Source organism: Littorina saxatilis, linkage group LG1 (genome assembly GCF_037325665.1).
Source record: "Littorina saxatilis isolate snail1 linkage group LG1, US_GU_Lsax_2.0, whole genome shotgun sequence".
NCBI classification, from domain to species: domain Eukaryota; kingdom Metazoa; phylum Mollusca; class Gastropoda; order Littorinimorpha; family Littorinidae; genus Littorina; species Littorina saxatilis.
In genome coordinates this window covers 99,164,401-99,187,146 of record NC_090245.1, presented here as the reverse complement: position 1 = coordinate 99,187,146, position 22,746 = coordinate 99,164,401, and the positions used below count along the sequence as shown (strand labels likewise).

At 43.3% G+C, this 22,746-nt stretch overlaps 1 protein-coding gene across 1 annotated transcript in view; it reads right to left on the bottom strand.

Moving 5' to 3' along the window:
- The window catches only part of LOC138947152 (organic anion transporter 3-like), a 36,504-nt gene extending 20,309 nt beyond the window's left edge, over positions 1–16,195 (bottom strand). Inside the window, exons 1-8 of the mRNA XM_070318595.1 lie at positions 15,714–16,195; positions 12,535–12,749; positions 9,908–10,011; positions 7,306–7,432; positions 5,048–5,253; positions 3,512–3,663; positions 2,412–2,610; positions 1,338–1,472 (exon numbers count right to left, since the gene is read on the bottom strand). Of these exons, the coding sequence (XP_070174696.1) occupies positions 1,338–1,472; positions 2,412–2,610; positions 3,512–3,663; positions 5,048–5,253; positions 7,306–7,432; positions 9,908–10,011; positions 12,535–12,749; positions 15,714–15,852 (1,277 nt within the window). The 5' untranslated portion in view covers positions 15,853–16,195. The remainder of the gene's footprint in view (positions 1–1,337; positions 1,473–2,411; positions 2,611–3,511; positions 3,664–5,047; positions 5,254–7,305; positions 7,433–9,907; positions 10,012–12,534; positions 12,750–15,713) is intronic.
- Positions 16,196–22,746: the final 6,551 nt, after the last annotated feature.

Genomic DNA, 22,746 nt, shown 5'->3' with positions numbered 1-22,746 from the left:
TGAAGGACCTGATATCAAAACACAGTAATTCACCAGAAAGTGACTTAGGATCGTCACGGCTAATGGACATACAACATATCACAATACTTTTTGTTTGTTTTTTGTTTTGCTTCCAGTTTCAAAATTCTTCGTGGTTTAGCTCACACTGTTTGCGCAAATTGAATTTGCACTTCTGCAGAATAAAGAGAATCCGGAAATAACTCTGTCGAGTTTCTATGGGTCGAGTGAATACTGAATGCTTTCATTGAGGCAAACTTTCCATGCTTTCTCCTTTCCACGTGTTTAAGACGCACCCCTCGCTAGTGACTGGCCTGTACGGCTGTCACGTGAGAAAGTTTGCCTCAATAAAAGCAAAAGTACTTACTCTTTCACAACCCATATAAACCATATATATGGACTGGGTGGCCGAGTGGTAACGCACTTGCGCTCGGAAGCGAGAGGTTGCGTGTTCGACCCTGGGTCAGGCCGCAATTTTCTCCCCCCTTTCCTAACCTAGGTGGTGGGTTCAAGTGCTAGTCTTTCGGATGAGACGAAAAACCGAGGTCCCTTCGTGTACACTACATTGGGGTGTGCACGTTAAAGATCCCACGATTGACAAAAGGGTCTTTCCTGGCAAAATTGTATAGGCATAGATAAAAATGTCCACCAAATACCCGTTTGACTTGGAATAAAGGCCGTGAAAGGTGAATGCTCGCCTAATAGGCTACTGAGCTTTACTGGCCGATGTGAATGCGTTATATATTGTGTGTAAAAAATGTCTGTTTGTCTGTCTGTCTGTAAAAAATTCCATTTCAAACGGCAGAAATTAATATGTAAGCGCCTAGGGCTATATCTAGATTAGGCGCATAAAAAATGATCACAATAATAATAATAATAATAATAAACCCGACAGAGTTATTTCTGAAACTCGTCTACTGCGGTACCAAAAGGGTGAAAAAGCAACGCATAAAACCAGGAATACACAACGAGAATCCTAAACTATTGCGGTACCAAAAGGGTGAAAAGGCAACGCATAAAACCAGGAATACACAACGAGAATCCTAAACTAATGAGGCAGAGCGCTAATTAACGATTTGATAAACAAAGGGAAGTAAGCTCTCTAAATACATACGATATGTGTGACACAGTAAGTGAGAGTTATGCGGAACCCGTCTCCTGGCACCCGAGAGAATAATAATAAGCATTGAAATGAACAGGCGACTTTCATCCTCTTACACATGCCCTTTGCATTTAGAGCGCTTACATCCCTTTGTTTATAGAATCACGAGTACAACGACATACTCAGACCTACAATACATTTTTTCATGCTAAAAAAAAAATGTGAGAAAAGTCCGCACTTGTCCACCAGGTAGTAGAGGAGGAAGCCGGGGGGCACCTCCATCAGAGCCGTCAGGAAGTAGTTGAGGAAACGGTTGCCATGGAGCCTGGTGGACATCATGTAGAGTGAGAAGAACGCGATGGCCGTGGCGAACCTGTAGACATAAGAGGGGGTGGGGTTAAGGGGTATCTGCTGTGTTCAGCATGCTGTGCACATGTCGAGTCGACGTGTACTGGTACGAGTATGAGAAAGTGAAGGTGGTAAAATATATGGGTTCAGAACCAAAGTGGCCAAAAAAAAACACATCTATCTAACAAACGATCAAGTGACGTTCTTGTGTTTGACTGTTTTGTTTTGTTGTTGCTGTTGTTTGTTTAATTTGTTTGTTTGTTTGTTCAAAACGAATATGCAAGCTCTACATGTTTGTGATCTTCGTGAACAATGCTTTCAAAAACATATCCTTCGGAAATTTAATGCAAACAATTGTCCCCCTTCAACTGCGCCTCTGTTACGCTGCAATTTATCCGGAATTAAGTCCGCACACTGAAGACGACCTTGTTGCACGCTAGCATGTTCGACCAGGGAGGAAACAATAGCGAAAAGATACCACGTGAAATACACAGGACATGTCAGGAATGACGTTTAAAAAGAATGAGAAGGAACGTGCGATCGCTAAATTAGCCGCGCTATTTATACCAAGCTACCCAGATGCTTCGAACACAGAGGTAACAGCAGCAAAAAAGATGCCATGGGAAAGACATAAGTTATGACAGGAATGTCATTGAAAAAGAATGAGAAATGATCGTGCGACTTTCGATTGAAAAAACAAGACCTCTCTTCTTGACCCTTCCCACCTGGAAAGAACACCCCTGGTGCTAAAAGCAAAGCAAAGTTCGAGAATACGTCGTAAATGCGAATAATGGCGTTACGTAAACATTCTGTCACTGTCTGATTCCCTAGAAAGAATTTCAAGAACAAAATTTGTCTCAGTGATTTCATCATATCAGCAGCAGATGAAACATACTCGTAAGGTCACCGCCAGGCAGTGCATGTATCGCTATTGTATATCATGAATTAGCCACACGATACACACCACGAAATCCAGACGATAATAGCAGTGACGAGAAGACGTTTGTGTCTGAAGATGTCGAGAATGGTCATCCTCTCTGCCTGCTTCTTCTGCAGGGTCTCCTCCACCGCCTCCAGCATGGCCTCGGTTGGGGGAGGTGACTTCAGGGCGTCCCCCTCCTCCTCCTCCTCCTCGTTGGACGTGGGGGTCCCGGAGCTCCCTTCTGGAACAAGAGTGTGTGTGCCGGCTGACGTTTAGAACGTCGAGGCCCAATTTAACTATCTCCGTCAATAGTCCTCCATTTTCTTGCATATTCAATTCAGTTCAATTCAATTCAGTTCAATACAATTCAATTCAATTCAATTCAATTCAATTCATATCAATTCATTTCAATCTAATCCAATCTAATTTAATTCATTTCAACTCATTATTGACTTTTCTTGCTGTCAGCAAAGCACTGAAACTGGTTCCATAAGTCTGGTTTTTGTTTTGTTTTAAACACCCACGCATAAGAATGGTGAAATAAGCTTACTGTTGTGTCCTCAGTCTAAAACTGGTTTCTATACCTGATAGTAGTTATAGTCAATGATATTGTAGTTCCATTAGATTTCGGTAATAAGACAGTCTTTATGGCCGCACAATCATTGATGTAAACATGCCATATCATCTCCAAAGAAAAAGAACCCTGACTGTTTCCTAAATCAAACAAGAAATTCCTTCGAGGTAGGAAAAACACCCCCGTCAAAGGGAAATAACCTTCTCAGTTGGTGGCAGTGACTGAGTGAGAATGGTTATTTCCCTTTGACCATGAAGATGTCCCTCTATAAATCCTTGTATAATCTTAATCCACCAATAACTCCCTAACCGTGTGTTTGACTGGTCCCAATTTTTGTAAGGACCGTCTCAGGAATGTATAGAACCTGTTCACCAAGTTTGGTGACGATCGGTCCGTTCATTCTTGAGATCTATATGCGAACACAAACAAACAAACAAACAAACAAACAAACACATCGAGCGAAACCTATACACACCCCTATACCGGGGGTGTAACTAGCTGTGTAAGCACGTGTTGTATGCGTGTGTGAGAGTTTCACCTACACACCACATCACACCACTACACTTACCACAGCTCAAGTCCTTATTCTCGCTGCCCTGCAGGACATGCAGGATGGAGCCGAGCTTTTTCCGGTTGACACGTGCTGCTCGCTCCATCACACGCATGGCTGACTCCTTCCGGCCGTTGGACACCAGCCAGCGTAACGATTCGTCCAGGTACCTGCATAAAAAAATAACCTCTGTGAATGTTTTATTGGTTGTGGAAGAGTTGCTTTCCCTTGCTTCCATAGAAACACTGCGGCAATCCTACAGTGCCATTCGTAGCTAGCCTCAGTGTTTTGTATGAAAATGCAAGGAAACCAGGGAAAGTAACTCTTCCACAGACCGGCACGGTTGGCCTAGTCGTAAGGCGTCCGCCCCGTGATCGAGAGGTCGTGGGTTCGAACCCCGGCCGGGTCATACCTAAGACTTTAAAATTGGCAATCTAGTGGTTGCTCCGCCTGGCGTCTGGCATTATGGGGTTAGTGCTAGGACTGGTTGGTCCGGTGTCAGAATAATGTGACTGGGTGAGACATGAAGCCTGTGCTGCGACTTCTGTCTTGTGTGTGGCGCACGTTAAATGTCAAAGCAACACCGCCCTGATAATTATGGCCCTTCGTGGTCGGCTGGGCGTTAAGCAAACAAACAAACAAACAAAAAACTCTTCCACAACCCAGCCAGCGTAACGATTCGTCCAGGTCCTGCACATGTGGATCAATGGACGTTGTTCGGAAATAACTCTCTCAAGTTGTTATTGGTTGTGGAAAGTTGCTTTCCCTTGCTTCCATAGAAACACTGCGGCAATCCTACAATGTCACGAGTAGATTGCCTCAGTGTTACTATGGAAACAAGAGAACTCTTCTACAACCCATAAAACCCCGACTGATCTATTTCCGGAATTTGTCTATTTCAGACCAGAAAGGTATGTCAGGATTAAGGAGTGTCATAATCAAAGGTTGCTCGTCGTTTTGCAACAATCTAAGATCAGTTGTCAAGAGAAGTGACATGACCCTTTTTTCACACAAACATTGACCTGGGGCTTCTGTAGTCTTGTGACCTTTAATGTGAATAACTCTTACACTACTCTGTATTAACTTGTTCACGGCTATCTACCAGAGCTGCAGAAGACATATAAAGAGCGATGTCCCAGACAGGGTGGACTGGAGGTAGCGCCAGCCCAGCTCGCGCATGGTGTACACTACCCTTAACTACCCTTAACTCTACCCTTAACTACTACCCTTAACCTCTACCCTTAACACTACCCTTAACTACTACCCTTAACTACCCTTAACACTACCCTTAACACTACCCTCAACTACCCTTAACTCTACCCTTAACTACTACCCTTAACTACCCTTAACACTACCCTTAACTACCCTTAACACTACTCTGAATGCCACCTACCAGAGCTGCAGAAGACATATGAAGAGCGAGGTCCCAGACAGGGTGAACTGCAGGTAGCGCCAGCCCAACTCGCGCATGGTGTACACTACCCTTAACTACCCTTAGCACTACCCTTAACACTACTCTGAACTACCCTTAACACTACTCTGAATGCTACCTACCAGAGCTGCAGCAGACAGATGAAGAGCGAGGTCCCAGACAGGGTGAACTGCAGGTAGCGCCAGCCCAACTCGCGCATGCTGAAGGCAAAGAGCGCCATGGAGCACGCCCCCATGCCCCAGATGAGCGAGAAGAAGAAGGGTTGCATGGACCGGTACTCCATGGGGAACAACTCAATGGACATCGTCGCCATGGTGGTCACCACGCCCTGCACCATAATACATGAGATTTTTTTTATTTATCCAAAATAAAGAGACTGCATTTCATTCATCTATATATTTATACGACTAGTGTCTGTCTGTCTGTTTGTCTGTCTGTCTGTCTGTCTGTCTGTCTGTCTGTCTGTCTGTCTGTCTGTCTGTTCGCGATGCACGGCCAAAGTTCTCGGTGGATCTTTTTCAAATTTGGACACCGTATTCAGCTACACCCCGGACACAACCTCATCGATGAGATATTTCAACACGTGCTCGCCGCGCGCAGCGCTGTGCGCACTGAACCGATTTTTGTTTTTTGTTTTTTTTTGTTTGTTGTCGGGATCCACTACCAGTAACTCTTCCTTATCTTCTCCAGTGTTTTCAGCCGCGATTATCTCCCTTCCTCCGTGTGGCGTCAATCCATATTCCCGTTACTGCGTTACTATTTTTAGAAGGTCTCCAGTGTTTTGCGCGTTTATCTCCTTTCCATCGTGCGGGGTCACAGGCGCAGCCTGGTATTCGGCTCTACTTCTTCCCGGCGAAGCCGGTACCCGGCGAAGCGGGTAATCATCTAGTTTTGTCATATAGGCTAATCATTGCCTCACTTGTGTCTTCTCTCCAAGCGGTAGCATCTTTTGCGACCGCTGGGTCCAAATATCTGTGACTGTAACGTATTATTTTGTCAATAGCAAACGTTCCAACAACTGACCTTTCTTGTTTTTTGATAAGATATTTTATTGTATCCTACATACGTGAGAGAGACCACCTATTAGATACCTAAGCCACATACTCACACGTGTGTATATCATGTAAATGAGGTCGTGTCAAAGTAGTCTGGCAGGGACCTAATTTTCCACTGCTCATAATGTCAAAGTCACAAAGACAAACGTCATTCTGGGAACACGTTTGTGTTTGTTGTTTACTCTGGAAGAATTTTGAGAACGTACACGTCACGCTTTACTAGAGTGACATCTTTGACGTCAAAGATTTCACGAGGCTTTGAAAGAGATCGAGGTTCCATAAGACGTTTCAATTTGGGCGCTTCGACTGTGGGACTGTGCTCGTTTAGAGCAAAAGACACGCAACTACAGTATGTAGGATAAACAGAATATCGCATGGCTTGCTGTGTCATACCAGATTTATACTCTTTGCTTTTTCAAATATTAAAAAGCTGGCTTTTGCTCGCATTTCAATATATTTAGAGAGAAAAAAAACCTCGAGTAAATCCGATATGACACAGCAAGCCATATAGTATTCTCCTTGACCAATCAATTAAACAACGGATGGAAAAGTGTGGTTTGTCTTCTCTTGAACAACCAAACAACATATTTAAACAGCCAAAACATTTTTTTTAAACATTCGAAGTGTAAAACACCTGAAACACCCCAGACATCCCACTCGCACGCACTCTGGCACACACACACACACACACACACACACACACACACACACACACACACGCACGCATGCACGCACGCACTTATGCACGCACACACACACACATTCACACACACACACACACACACACACACGCGCGCGCACACACACACACACACGCACGCACGCACGCACACATACACACACACATACACATACACACACACAAACACATACGTATTTACTATTTAACAGGCCATACAAACCCAACAGCAATATTTTCGTCAATTTCCCTGGTGTTAAGAAACGAGACACACATCAGCCCCACCTGTTGGGGCGGGGATGTAGCTCAGTCGGTAGCGCGCTGGATTTGTATCCAGTTGGCCGCTGTCAGCGTGAGTTCGTCCCCACGTTCGGCGAGAGATTTATTTCTCAGAGTCAACTTTGTGTGCAGACTCTCCTCGGTGTCCGAACACCCCCGTGTGTACACGCAAGCACAAGACCAAGTGCGCACGAAAAAGATCCTGTAATCCATGTCAGAGTTCGGTGGGTTATGGAAACACGAAAATACCCAGCATGCTTCCTCCGAAAGCGGCGTATGGCTGCCTAAATGGCGGGGTAAAAACGGTCATACACGTAAAAGCCGTGGGAGTTTCAGCCCATGAACAAACAAACAAACAAAGCCCCACCTGTTGAAAGCCGCCCACGGTGAACTTGAGAAGAGCAAAGACGGCGAAATTTGGCGCAACTCCAATCAACATGCCGATCACCAGAAGTGCAAACTGCGACATAACCAACGTTCGCTTCCTCCCAAACCTGTTTAGTTCAAAAAGAAAGCATTTCAGTAGGATTCAGTTGGGTCAATTAACAAAAATACGAGAAAAAAATCATTATTTATCATTTTTTGTTTGTTTGTTTGCTTAACGCCCAGCCGACCACGAAGGATTATTTATCATACTGTGGGAACATCAAAGTAGCCTCATATAGGACGCGCCGTTTGATACTAACTGTACTAATGTTGGGTTTCTTCCCTAAAACTCTACTTCAGTACAGTTAGTATCAAACCACAAAGCGGTGAAACTCTTCTGAAATACACTAACTAGGGGGTCCTTTTCCTTTTATGGACATGAGTTGATGATACGCTAAAAAAGATTTTAAAAAATAATTCTGAAGTACAGTGTAGAAACTCGACTTTTGTAGAGTTTCTGGAAACCTGCATAAAGTGCACTTTAGGAGAGTTTCACCGCGCCGTTTGATACTAACTGTACTAATGTAGAATGTAGGGGGGAAAACCCTATATTATTAGTACAGTTAGTATCAAACAGCTCGTCATATCATACTAAATACTTCTTTTTTTCTGCAAGAACAGAAATGCACGAATACGACAGTGTCTCATAAAATAAATGACCCTGGGCCAATGTTGTGACCATGATTAGAACACTCATGAATACTATGCTGTGTCCAGGGGCTTGATATTGGCGAGGTATTGGTTTGAACAAAGCTTTTGGGCAAAAGAAAGCAGTTGTTATGTCATATGTGGGGATCCCACGTGGCCTTGTACATCCCTAGTTACACCAGTGCTCACTCACTGTACATGCCTCTATTCGGGTGTTTCGTATCGAAATCCTCTTGAGACGGAGTAAAGCTGCCTATATGGCGGATGTATTGAAAACGGCTGTACACGGAAGCTCTTCATTTACATGAAAGAGTCGACGTCTTTGTAGCCAGTTATCCCGCGGGTGTTAAAGGCACACTCCTTCATGTGCAAGCTCCCGATCTCCACCACATCCGCCCCCTCCCTTGAGTCGTTCATGTCACGACTCGGTGGCAGCAGAGCCCTGCAGCCATCCACCTCCCTCCCATAGCCGTTGATGGATTGTACAAAGTTTTAATAACCCCAAAACCTAGCCAAGCTCCTCTCCACTGCCCTCCTGCATCCCCCATACCCCCCCCCCTCCCCCAGCTTTGGCTTTTTAACTTCCTTACACGACTGGCACAGACTGCAATGGGGGCCAACAGTGTATGGACATCACCGCGGGACCTTCAACATCCAAGAAATTGGATCCGGTCTCCCACGGGAAGAAGAAGAAGAAGTTGTGCTCGCCGTCTCAGATATGGCCAGATTGTTACATGGAATGGTACCACTCTTCAACATGCTCACATATAAAAAAAGATAAGAAAAACAGCGTAGGTGTTCTTTGTACACAGTGTGGATTTGTTGACGAATTACATTTGTTAACAGCCACTAAGGTTATTTTACAAAACGACCTCATCAAAAAAGCGATCATGCCGGATCCAGTACAATAATCATCTGAAGAGGTGTGCATTAAACACCCGCGGGACAACTTGCTAGAGAGACGTTGATTATTTCTTGAAAAGCAAACGTGTACAACCGTTTTCAATACACCCGCCAATTAGCGGGGATGGCCAAATCATCCGCCCGATCGCCAGGGGCGATTAAAAAATCCGCCGGGCTAGTAGAAACCGCCTGGCAACTCGCTCGGCTGGCCAGTGGAAATTCTGGTCAAATGCAACACTTGTGGTTTTAACATCGAGTTTCAAAGCCATAAACAGTGCAGATGCAGCAACTGTGATATGTACCTGGCCAGCGAAATCTCTGGCGGGCTAGTGGCTTCTCTGAAGTTACTCGCCCGGCTGGCGAGTTAAAATTTTGAGATTTGGCCATCCCTGTAATAGGCAGCTTTACTCCGTCTTCAGAAGCATTTATAGGGCTGCTGATTTAGGAGGTAACTTCGGATGTACAGGGCCACGTGGGATCACTGATGATGATACATAATCGGTCAATCAATCAATCAATCAATGAGGCTTATATCGCGCATATTCCGTGGGTACAGTTCTAGGCGCTCTGCAGTGATGCCGTGTGAGATGAAATTTTATACGGCCAGTAATTGCAGCCATTTCGGCGCATATGTACCTTTCACGGCCTATTATTCCAAGTCACACGGGTATAGGTAGACAATTATTAACTGTGCCTAAGCAATTTTGCCAGGAAAGACCCTTTTGTCAATCGTGGGATCTTTAACGTGCACACCCAATGTAGTGTACACGGGGGGGGAGTTCGGACACCGAAGAGAGTCTGCACACAAAGTTGACTCTGAAATAAATTTCCGCCGAACCTGGGATCGAACTCACGCTGACAGCGGCCAACTGAATACAAATCCAGCGCGCTACCAACTGAGCTATATCCCCGCCCGGTCATGGAAAGTAGTGTGCCTCTAAGCGTTGGTTCACTCAAAAACAACGAAATGAAAAACTGCAGAGTGTCCCAACCTGTCGGACACCATGGAGAATAGCACAGCCCCCGTGCCTTGACCCATGATGACCAGCGACTGAGCCAGGCTGCCCAGCAACTTCCGGTCACACACCAGGTCAAACTGTGGGACAGAACCAACAAGTCTTATTGTGTTTGCCCACAGCGATATAATGGGACGTTCAGAAAAGAGTCTTTATTAGAGCATTGCAATTAGATACGCAAACAGCAGACAAATCATTTATATCCTTACGTCCATACAAACCAACGGCTACCAGGACTGACCTTTTCAAACGACAGCAAATCCCAGGTGATGGGTGTCTTCTCTTTTCTTTCTCTGATTCACTTGTGCGCACTAACCTTAACCCATTGGTTTTCTTTTTCAGTAATCAGAGCGAACAGAGGTTTCAATATTTTTTTCTGCAGCTTTGCAGACGTCAAAACTATGACCAACATTCACAAAAGAAGTAGAACTGTGAACATCCATGTACGTATATCTTCATCACTGCTTCCTGTCTTTTCGACGTACTTTTCCCATTTCTTATCTCAAATTTATCTTCGCCTTTTTCAAATTCCTGTCCGAAACAGACCTTTGCACTCTTCATGGTCATCCCCTGTTTCCCCCCGTCTGGTAGCTTTGTTTGCGGACGTAAGGAGTAAGCAAAGAGCATGATCATAATGATAACATTGACATCATTTACGATTCTACCTTACACTGTTAACGGAAAATTAGTTGAAGACGCAGAAAGCAGACTCGACTCAGACGTAGCATGGCGGTGAGTGATCGCGGGCTATCACCTCCGACATGTCCTTCGGCACCTTACATCCGGGCACCTTACATCCGGGTACATCCGGGCACCTTACATCCGGGCCCAAACACTTGACAGTCGTCAGCAGAAGTGACGATGAACCCGGCTTACTTTGTGCTCTCTACACAGTAATCTACCAAAATATGAAGAAAAAGTGTGTAGTATCTGGACAAAGACAGTCATGCGGTCACAAAAGGTTATGCACTGGCAAAATAAAGTAACAAATACGAGGGATGTTCCAATATTTTCTAGAATCTGAGAAATGGAAACATAACCAACCATCAATATGGTATCGTATCGCACTTCACGTCGCTGTACCAGATGCTCACAGTGGCCTTGCATGTAACAATCATCCCAATACATTTCATCAAACTTTCACAAGAATTGGTCTTTTTTGTAGTCCTAGAAAATCGTGGATCTGAAATCGCGTTTTTTTAATTTTAGTTCCGTGCCTTATTGACAAACAGTGCAGAGTCAGTATCTTCTAGAGTCGATTCCGTGTCAACCAAAAAACTCTGAAACTTCATTTTCTGCCCCAAAGTTCACGAAAGCCAACTATTCGATGCTGTAATTTTGTACTTTACGTCGCATCACTAAAAGCCTAGATTCTAAATAATATTAGAACATCCTTCGTAGCGAATAAACAAAAATGTGTCACATGCAGTACACACACTTACCAATAAATAACACGTATCCTGTCCATCCATTCAAAAGTTGGGGCGCTCAGGTAAAGGCTTTAGATTTTTGATATACTCGTGCCAAAAAGTTCAGCAACCCTGACATTAGATCTTAAACACGCTAGTTTTCAAAAAATCACAATTAATTGAACAGCTAGACGAAATATATTTAGGTTTAAAGCCATCAGCCAGAGTTCTTTGTTAAATTAGTTAACTTCACTTGAAGATATTTTTTTTACAACGAAGTGTACCGTAGAACAAGTTGACAAGAACAGAGTCTAAAATACAGACATTCATTTTGATGTACAATGTGTTTCGTTCGTAAATCTACTTGCTATGAGCAGGGGTGGTATCTCCCTGGCTTTAATCTCCCGATAACAACTGGCTGCACTCTGGCACGTAAAGACAGTGAACATCTACTCACCGACACGCTTGGGATACAAAATGTTGATAAAACTTAGCCATAAAAAAAAATTCTATTTGTGTATTGTTATAAAAAGGCTTTCAATTTCAATAATGTAGGTTCAAAAACATCCTTGTCAACTTCTTAAATATCTACGTTTAAGTATTAGTTATACATTTGTAAATACTTGATCGACAAATAGAGGTAAGCGTTTCTACTTCAGAGCTGCCTTGCAATGAGCATGTCCTAATAGCATGCACTTTAACACCATGTGATGTCAAATGCTTGTTTGAAATCAACAAGGTTGAGAATTCTCTCTGGGTAGCAATCTTCTTAATATCGTGTGTGTGTGTATGTGTGTGTGTGTGTGTGTGTGTGTGTGTGTGTGCGCGTGTGTATGTGTGATTGTGTGTGTGTGTGTGTGTGTGTGTGTGTGTGTGCGTGCCTGCGTGTGTGTGTGTGCATCGTGTGTGCGTGCGTGCGTTCGTGTGTGTGTGTGTGTGTGTGTGCATACTTGCGTGCGTGCGTGCGTATGTGTGTGTGTGTGTCTGTGTGTGTGTGTGTGTGTGAGAGAGAGAGAGAGAGAGAGAGAGAGAGAGAGAGAGAGAGAGAGAGAGTATGTGCGAGCGTGCGCGCGCGCATGCTTCTAAAAATCGAAAAGCTTCTTCATTTCTTACATCACTGCGTGTTTGTACATGCTGCTATATATCTACGCGATGCTGAGTGCATGCTAACTTTATCAAATCCACCCAAACTACCTCTGTTCGGAAGGACATTTCCCTGTGGTAGTCATACGTGTAGCCATAAAGACAAGGGTACTCTTTGGCTCCGCCGGAGTGGTTGCTTCTGGAGACAGTCATCTGGCATTTGTCGTAGTTCACGTCGGAAGAGTTCCAGTCCAAGTCTTGCAGTCCGGCAGGGATGTCGCTGCTGTTGTCCGGTGCCGCGCATCGCTGACCCAACACATCGCGCCCTGTTGTCATGGAGATAATAAATACATTACTAAAAAAGGGTGCTAATTTTCTAGGCTAGAAGAAAACTGCCTTGCTTTAACTGAAAATGGTTATCAACAACAAAGTGACTGTGGGTGAGGTGAACAAAGTTGAAAACAAAAGAATTCTGTAACAACAACAATAACAAAGTAATAGCTGGCAAAATACTACTACTAATAATAATAATACGAGAATGTATAACGCGCACATATCTCACCACAAGGCGACTCAAGGCGCACTCATACACATTCTTTCGCATTAACAACTCATGCACACTCACTCAATCAATCAATCAATCAATGAGTCTTATATCGCGCATATTCCGTGGGTACAGTTCTAGGCGCTCTGCAGTGATGCCGTGTGAGATGAAATTTTATACGGCCAGTAGATTGCAGCCATTTCGGCGCATATTTACCTTTCACGGCCTATTATTCCAAGTCACACGGGTATAGGTAGACAATTATTAACTGTGCCTAAGCAATTTTGCCAGGAAAGACCCTTTTGTCAATCGTGGGATCTTTAACGTGCACACCCAATGTAGTGTAGTTGACTCTGTGAAATAAATTTCTGCCGAACCTGGGATCGAACTCACGCTGACAGCGGCCAACTGAATACAAATCCAGCGCGCTACCAACTGAGCTATATCCCCGCCCGCCACTCATATACTGATTAAATGTAGACACAGAGGGAAGTCTCTTCCGTACCCAACACACGAACATGATTTTAGGCTAAGAACGGAAATCCTGAATGGCTTTGTAAATTTGTAACTGGCCAAAAGAAGAGTTCTCCGTATTGATTTAAGCCTGCCAAGATCAACCAGCCAGTCAGACCAACCAGCCAGCCAGACTAACCACTCTGCCAAATCAATCATCTAGCCAGACCAACCAGCCTGCCAGCCAGACGAGTCAGCCAACCAGACCCGTCAACCAGACCTGCCAGACCAACCAGCCAGCCAGCGAGCCAGACCAGTCACCCAGACCAGCCAGCCTGCCACACCAGCCAGCCAGCTTTCAGTGAAAGGCTCCGCGCGATGCAGTTTTGTTCCGGGGGCTGTATGGCTTTAAGTGGATTTCGGTGTTTTATTTAATGGTTCATCTTCATCTGTCTTAGTGTCACATCATTTTGCATTTGTGAGGGAGGTCTACATGCAATTTCGTGTTTTTAAAGAGACAATAAAGTGTTGATTCCTTCTTCTTCTTCTTCTCCGTTTTGGTCTTATAATCACTGAAATAATGCATGAAAAGTCTCTGAAATGCTTAAAGCCGAACATCCGTCTCCAGGAAACCAAGCCTTGTTGTTGTTGAAGGCCGTATAGTCTTGAGTCGAGCGTTTGAAAATTCCTGAGCCTGAAGGCGGGTGTAACTTACACCTCTTAGTATCAGTCTGCCTTAAAGATGAAGACGACAGTTAGCCAGATGGCCAGAATAGCGCGTTGCATTTTCCTGCCGCGACGGTGCCTGAGCTAAACATTGGCGGGCATTGTTTTCGCATATCAACACTTCATGTCCCTAATAGGCTCTAGTTCCTGTAAGGACGTAAAACTTAAGTAACCAACCAACCGCGGGCATTGCTCACAGCCCGACACACGGCACTGTAAACATTCCCCGTCCCTTCACCTCTCTCACCACCATCCGCCCTACCCTTGGTCTCATGCCTGCATATACATGTAGCTACATTTAGCGTTGCTAGCACGAGAACCTAGAGTGCGCCGATGTAGGCCTTTAATCACAAGCTTCACCGAGGAAGGTCAGCTAACAAAAAATATATGGCGAACAGACATGTCTAGACAAGATGTATACCCCGTGAAGTATTTGGCAGCAACAGAACACCCCGAGAGACATCTTCCTTCCAGCGTAAGCCATCTCGTTAATCGCAAAATAATCTGGCCTTAAAGGCGCGATCCTTTCCGTCTAAATGATCCGGATCCCCGTCTCAGGTCAGGCTAGGCTTTGACGTGGGGTGTTTGAACAAATCCAAAAACAAAGAGACTGCCAACGTTCCAAAATTCAGAATAAAAAAACAAGAAAGGTCTGTTCACTTAAAAGACCGTTGGGTCGAAATATCTGTGAATGTATTGTTTTGTCAATAACAAACGTTCCAACAACCTACCTTTCTTGTTTTTTGATTCGTGGGATGTTTGGTTTAAAGTCTCGCCGCAACATATTGCCATCCGTATCTTTGTTTTTCCTTTTATAGGATCACCACTATAATCTATACGGCTTGTTGTTGGTCCTAGACATGCTCATTATGTGTTGTATCCATGCATTAAAAAAATAAAACATTGTTTTAAACCAACATGGGATAAGACCATCCTCACTCCTCCCTTCTCCCCTCTCCCGCCTCCCACTTGAACACATATCAGCAATCAACAGCTTGACCTTTTCTGCGCAACTTTTTCCGAGGGATCTTGAAATGATGTCACAACTGACGCATATTGTCTTTTGTCAAGTGAATTCGTAAAAAAAAAAAAACTCTCGTGGAAAACACGAGTGAATGTGGGAGTTTCAGCCCATGAACGCAGACGAAGAAGATAAAGTAGAACATTAATACGTTCTGCAAGAAGTTCCTGCTCAGCAGCCAGACTGATGACTCTTGGTATGTGTCCAAGTGAAGATATGGTTTTAACCCTCTCTCTCTCTCTCTCTCTCTCTCTCTCTCTCTCTCTCTCTCTCTCTCTCTCTCTCTCTCTCTCTCTCTCTCTCTCTCCTCTCTCTCTCTCTCTCTCTCTCTCTCTCTCTCTCTCTCTCTCCCTCTCTCTCTCTCTCTCTCTCCCTCTCTCTCTCTCTCTCTCTCTCTCTCTCTCTCTCTCTCTCTCTCTCTCTCTCTCTCTCTCTCTCTCTCTCTCTCTCTCTCTCTCTCTGTGTCAGACAGACAAACACACAAAAAGACAGACTTATAGACCACTGAATTCTAAGCATCCAACAGGACAATAAAACAAAACTCACCGATAAAGATGTTATCCAGCAGCTGATAGGCCGCTCCGAATGATCCAATGTTGATGACGATGACCTGAAGCAGCTGGTAGCGAGCCCTACCCCCCATGGCCCGCAGGGTGGGGTCAATGTTACCCCTTTCCACCTTCATCTCGACAAGCTACTCAGCTATTTCTCCCTGCCCTCTCCTCTCAATAGATGGCCTCTATCTCACGCACAGAGGCTGCGATTGGCCGCAGATGTCCGGTGTCTCACCTCGATGAAATCCTAAACTTCTTGAAATGAAATCGGTCAACCGGCCAGTGAACTACCCGGTTAGAGATTCTCTGGACACTTTTCTTTTCGTCTTGATTTTCTTTTCTATCCTCTTCTTCTGCTTCTTCTGCCAATGTGACCGAAGGCTGACTTTGACTTGCCAATGTATCTGATTGACCGATTTCTGTAGGGTCGAATCTTTGCACTATGAGTCAGCGTCGTTGGCACACCGGCGGTGATCCCAGATTCCAGCCTAGAACAAGGGAAGCGCGCTCCGCAAAGGTCTGGCAGGGATGTCTGCAAAAGCCACTGTCTGTGTTTGGTCTGAGAGTATAAAACAACATTTATCACCTGTGTTTTGTTAGCACGATGTAGGCTAAGTTGACACGGGGAAACTGAGAGCTGAGGCAGACTGACACGAAGGCCACAGGTGCGTTGCGGGTGGCGGTGTTACAGACACACACACACACACACACACACACATACACATACACACAAACAAACACAAACACACACACACACATACACACAAACAAACACAAACACACACACACACACACACACATATATACACACGCACATACTCATACACACGCACAGTGCACACACACACACACACACACACACACACACACACACACACACACACACACGCACACACACACATACTAAAATACGATTAATAGGTCAATTGCAACCTAGCTGGCCAGAGAGGACAACCCCCGACACAAAACTTTGGGGAACTGTGGAAGACATGCGCCGAACCTGCGGGATTATACAATCAGCAGGCCTAAGATTATATAAAGGACACTGACAACCGTCGAAAAGAAGAAGAAGGTACATTGCAATACTATATATAACTATCATACAAATCCCTCACTTAAAACAAAACATTACAGGTATCCACAGACATATGACACAAAGCTTTAAGCACTGACTAACAACCTTTCTCATCATTTTGACGAGTTTTCATTCACAAACACCTGGGAATTAAATCTCATGTTCCCCATGCAATAAATCCCCGGTTACCATAGTTGCAGAAAGCAGGTTATACATGGATAATCAAATGCAAACCCAATAGAAACGCTCGGCTCTTTTCATTGGCGTTTCCCCAGACCTAAACAGACGACACGACACTGCTTTGCAAAGTTCCAAAAACGAACTGGAAAACTGACAAAAGTAAACAAAAAACAAAACTACTTCATGAAAGGTCATAGATACATCACAAACAAATGAAACCTAGCGATATGTTTTGTCTTCTTACAAAGCCATGGAGGGCGTGTATCTATGTTTCGATACACAGACGTTTGGAGAAACTTGACACGAACGTCAAGTTCAAGTAAAACCAATTGACCCCTGACACACAAATTTTGACCCGTGCACAAGACGATGTATCGATAAACGAAGCGCAAGTAAGAAATAATAATAAAAGCAAAGAACATAGCAACAAGATATGCAGACATCTGACAAAGCCGAGCAAGCAGAATGACAGGTCTAATGAAAAACAAAGAGATAATGAGTCGGAAACAAGATCGCGATTCTTTCCTTCGCTGCACGACGCCAATCTTCTGTGAACTTTGACCCAACGTAGCTTCCACGTTCGATCACTAAGCTTAATATTTACAACTGAAAACCGATGGGGTGGAATACTGAGAGGAACCTACAGAACTGTGCATTCTCAAACCTGCCATATTATCCCAACATTAATTTTATGAACTCAAAACACAGAAAGTTGCTTTCACACGCCAGCTTTGATTGCAACAACGTGCTGGGGCCCCAAACCATGTGTTATCAAAACGGAACTCGTGTTTCAAAGCATGGCTCCCTGTGTTGATTTGGCACTTATTTTCTCACTACCAAAAAGATGACAAAAACGATGTTTGGTGATTTGTTGTCAGACCAGCTTTTTTGTCGGTCCTCTGAGGGCATATCGACTTTTGTTTCATATTTATTGACCGCGGCCTTCGGCTTGGTCAATAAATATGAAACAAAAGACGATATGCTCCCCCTCGGACCGACAAAAAAGCTGGTCTGTCAACAACCCATCAAACATCTTATAATATCAAATAAAAACACAAAAAAATGCGTGGTCGTGTTACATTAATACATTGTGACAGAAGGACAATTAATGTTAATTGAAAAGTAGCCAGCAACTGAAAAAAAAGAAATATATATATCAAATACAAACGTAAACAAGTCGCGTAAGGCAAAAATACAACATTTAGTCAAGCTCAGTCGAACTCACAGAATGAAACTGAACGCATTGCATTTTTTCCACAAAAGACCGTACACTCGTAGCATCGTCTGTCCACCGCTCGTGGCAAAGGCAGTCAAATTAACAATCCAGAAAAGCGCGGTAGCGGTTGCGCTGAGGAGGATAGCACGGCGCTTTTCTATATCTAATAATAATAATAATAATAATAATAATAATAACAATAATAATAATAACAATAATAATAATAAAATCAGTAAGTACTGGTGTCACATGACTGATGTGAACCAGTTGATTGGCTAATGGCGATGCGCTAAAACTGTTAGCGCACTCTTGGAGTGCGCTAACTTTTCCACAGAGCGTATTCTTACGCCCTTTACCTAAGCAAGACTGTGCTCTCATCCTCAGAATTAATTACTGACATGTAGCTTATATTCTCCACAATACCAAATGACCATAAATTCCCTACTTCTCAATTAAAGCAGAAGTGGTTTTTTTTTCTGACAGATTGCATGTGCCTGTGCCACAGTGCGGCTGCCACTGATCTAAAAATAGAAGCCGCTGGGTTTCATCTAATTCTCGCCGACTTGCATAGATTCTTCTCATCGTGTTAGTGGCATGTAGCTTATCATCCACATTACCAAATGATGAGTTAATATAAAATTCCCACCCGCTAGCAGAAAACACAAGTGTTATTCCGATAACGTACCAGCTAGACCAGTTTGGAAGACTGACTCGATCGACTCTGTCATACGTTGCCGCACTGACTACACTGAAATACGACTGCATCAGTTCAGTTTCCGAATTATTATTTCAAGGCAAGAACAATCGTAATCGAAAACGTGTAGGGTTCAGAACGTTCTTACCATTATAAGACTTATTACCAGCGTGCCTCGTGCGTGCAGACTCAGTCAGTGCAGACTGCATGCAGTGGTTTGATTGCCCTAGCAGACGACATAAACCCCGCTCAGCAAATTAACACGTTGGGCAAATGTGAACGAAAAAACGATGGGGATATAATACGTGTAGGGTTCAGAGCATTCTTACCGTTCATATTTAGTATCAGACTCCCCGATGAATGAAGATAAAACACGAAAATATGCCACATTTGTTTTGAAAATGTGCGAACCGTCGAGTCCCGCGGCTTCGAGTCAATTCAAGGGGAGTCACTCCGCACAGTCAATCCGTCGAAGCTCGACTGGAGGTTTCGAATCGCAAATAATGAAGAGCACAGCCCTTTCTCCGAGTTCAAATGAGGTCTCTCTGAAAGATCATCACTGTTCAGATTAACGCTACACTGGAATTTACCAACAGAAATTAAAATGCGTGTGACGAAAGCACGACACACTTGAGACAGCCCACACAAAAGTAGATCTTTACTGTACACGACCTGACCACACAGTTATGCCTATTCAAATGCGCGTTGCAAAATGTGCGTTTTGAATCTTCTTTTTTCTATGGCGGTACTGACAATATCGTTATTGAAACAATCCCAGTGCACTAAGGGATTTATAGAGCAAATCTCGAAAATAATTATTGAACTCAGCGCTATGCGCTTCGTTCAATAATGAATTTTCTCGATTTGCTCTATAAATCCCTTAGTGCACTGGGATGTCTCAATAACTTAAATAATAATAATAATAATAATAATTGTCAGTAAGTACTGGTGTCACATGACTGATGTGAACCAGTTGATTGGCTAATGGCGATGCGCTTAAATCTGTTAGCGCACTCTTGGAGTGCGCTAACTTTTCCACAGAGCGTATTCTTACGCCCTTTGCCAAAGCGAGACTGTACTCTCATCCTCAGAATTAATTAATTACATGTAGCTTATATTCTCCACAATACCAAATGACCATAAATTCCCTGCTTCTCAATTAAAGCAGAAGTGGGTTTTTTTCTGACAGATTGCATGTGCCTGTGCCAGTGCCAGTGATCTAAAACTAGAAGCCGCTGTGTTTCATCTCATTTTCGCCGACTTGCATAGATTCTTCTCATAATATGCCGTGTTAGTGGCATGTAGCTTATCATCCACATTTCCAAATGATGAGTTAGTATACAATTCCCAGCGGCTAACAGAAAACACAAGTGTTATTCCGATAACGTACACAGCATTTGGAAGACTGATTCGATCGACTCTAGCAGACTACACTGAAATACGACTGCATCAGTTCAGTAAATGAATGGTTTCCGAATTATTATTTCAAGGCAAGAACAATCGTAATCGAAAACGTGTAGGGTTCAGAACGTTCTTACCATATAATTATAAGACTTATTACCAGCCTGCCTTATTCGTGCAGACTCAGTGACAGTGCAGACTGCCGCGAGTGGTTCGATTGTTCTAGCCTAGCAGTAGCAGACGACATAAACCCCGCTCAGCAAATTAACATGTTGGGCAAATGTGAACGAAAAAACGATGGGGATATAATACGTGTAGGGTTCAGAGCATTCTTACCGTTCCGTATTTAGTATCAGACTCCCCGATGAGTGAAGATACAACACGAGATATATGCCACATTCATTTTGAAAATGTGCGAACAGTCGAGTTCTTCGTGGGGTAGTCAATTCAAGGGGAGTCACTCCGCACAGTCAATCCATCGACGCTCGACTGAAGGTTTCGAATCGCAAATAATGAAGAGCAGAGTCCTTTCTCAGAGTTCAAATGAGGTCTCTCTGAAAGATCATCACTGTTCAGCTTTAACACTACACTGGAATTTACCAACAGAAATTAAAATGCGTGTGACGAAAGCACGACACACTTGAGACACCGGCCCACACAAAAGTAGATCTTACTGTACACGACCTGACCACACAGTTATGCCTATTCAAATGCGCGTAGCAAAGTGTGCGTTTGGAATCTTCTTTTTTCTATGGCGGTACTGACAATATCGTTATTGAAACAATCCCAGTGCACTAAGGGATTTATAGAGCAAATCTCGAAAATAATTATTGAACTCAGCGCTATGCGCTTCGTTCAATAATGAATTTTCTCGATTTGCTCTATAAATCCCTTAGTGCACTGGGATGTCTCAATAACTTAAATAATAATAATAATGCAAACTTTTATAGCGCTATTCTAGAAAAATGTCTACTCTTAGCGCTTTACAATACATACATCGACCAAGCATACTATACACGCACAGGCAAAGAAACCGACCAAACATAACCAACAAACTATACATGCACAGGCAAAGAAAACGACCAAGCATACAATACACGCACAGGCAAAGATAACGACCAAACATAAGCAAACATACTATGACCAAACATAACCAACATACTATACGCGCGCAGGCAAAGAGAACAATCAGCACATGTAATAATTACTGACAACTAATAATGCAGGCATACAGTGACAGTCCAATACACAGCCTAAGCACAAGAACCACAGTAGGCTTCTATATAAAAACGTGTCAACAGTACTATTTACTATTTATCTCTATTCTTTTTAACTTTCTGAACGTGTTTTTAATCCAAACATATCATATCTATATGTTTTTGGAATCAGGAACGGACAAGGAATAAGATGACATTGTTTCTAAATCGATTTTGGAAATTTAATTTTAATCATAATTTTTATATTTTTAATTTTCACAGCTTGTTTTTAATCCGAATATAACATATTTATATGTTTTTGGAATCAGAAAATGATGCAGAATACGATAAACGTAATTTTGGATCGTTTTATAAGTTTTGATATCGACGACCTCTTTATTGCTTCCCCACTTCAAAAACAAAAACGCCTACATTTAAAAACAAACAAATATATATGAAAATGTAATGATCCCAGAATTTAGTTGAGCAAGTGACTAAAGACTTTTTGAAAGAAAAGACATTTTGAAATACTGAAAAGTACAAGAAAAGAGTGAACAAAAAGAAATAATAATCAGAGGGAGGGATATGGAACAGCCAAAACTGAGACAAATACTTTTGTAATTTCTTTACAGTAAATACAAAATGTCCAAAGAATTAGCAATATATCTAACATTGACTGACTGTGTGATGATATCTTCTGCTATTGGTCTGTTTCGACAGGGATATCAAAATCGAGACCGCACACAGTCCGTCAATATTGGGTAGTATAAACAAGAAATTCCTCCGAGGTAGGAAAAACACCCCCGTTGGTCAAAGGGAAATAACCATTCTCACTGCCACCAACTGAGAAGGTTATTTCCCTTTGACCATTAATATGTCCCTCTATAAGTCCTTGTAGAATGTTAATCCACCAATAACTCCCTAACCGTGTGTTTGACTGGTCCCAATTTTTGTAAGGACCGTCTCAGGAATGTATAGAACCTGTTCACCAAGTTTAGTGACGATCGGTCCGTTCATTCTTGAGATCTATATGCGAACACAAACACAAAAACGAACAAACGAACAAACACACAAACAAACACATCGACCGAATCCTATACACACCCCTATACCGGGGGTGTAATAAGGAACAATGTACAGTGGAACTAGAGAGGTAGAGGCGCTGGCTTTAAAACCGGTTGTTACTATCAGCGTGGGTTCAACCCCCAAGTTCGGCGCGGGATGTGTGTCCCAGAGTCAACTTTGTGCAGACTCTCCTCGGTG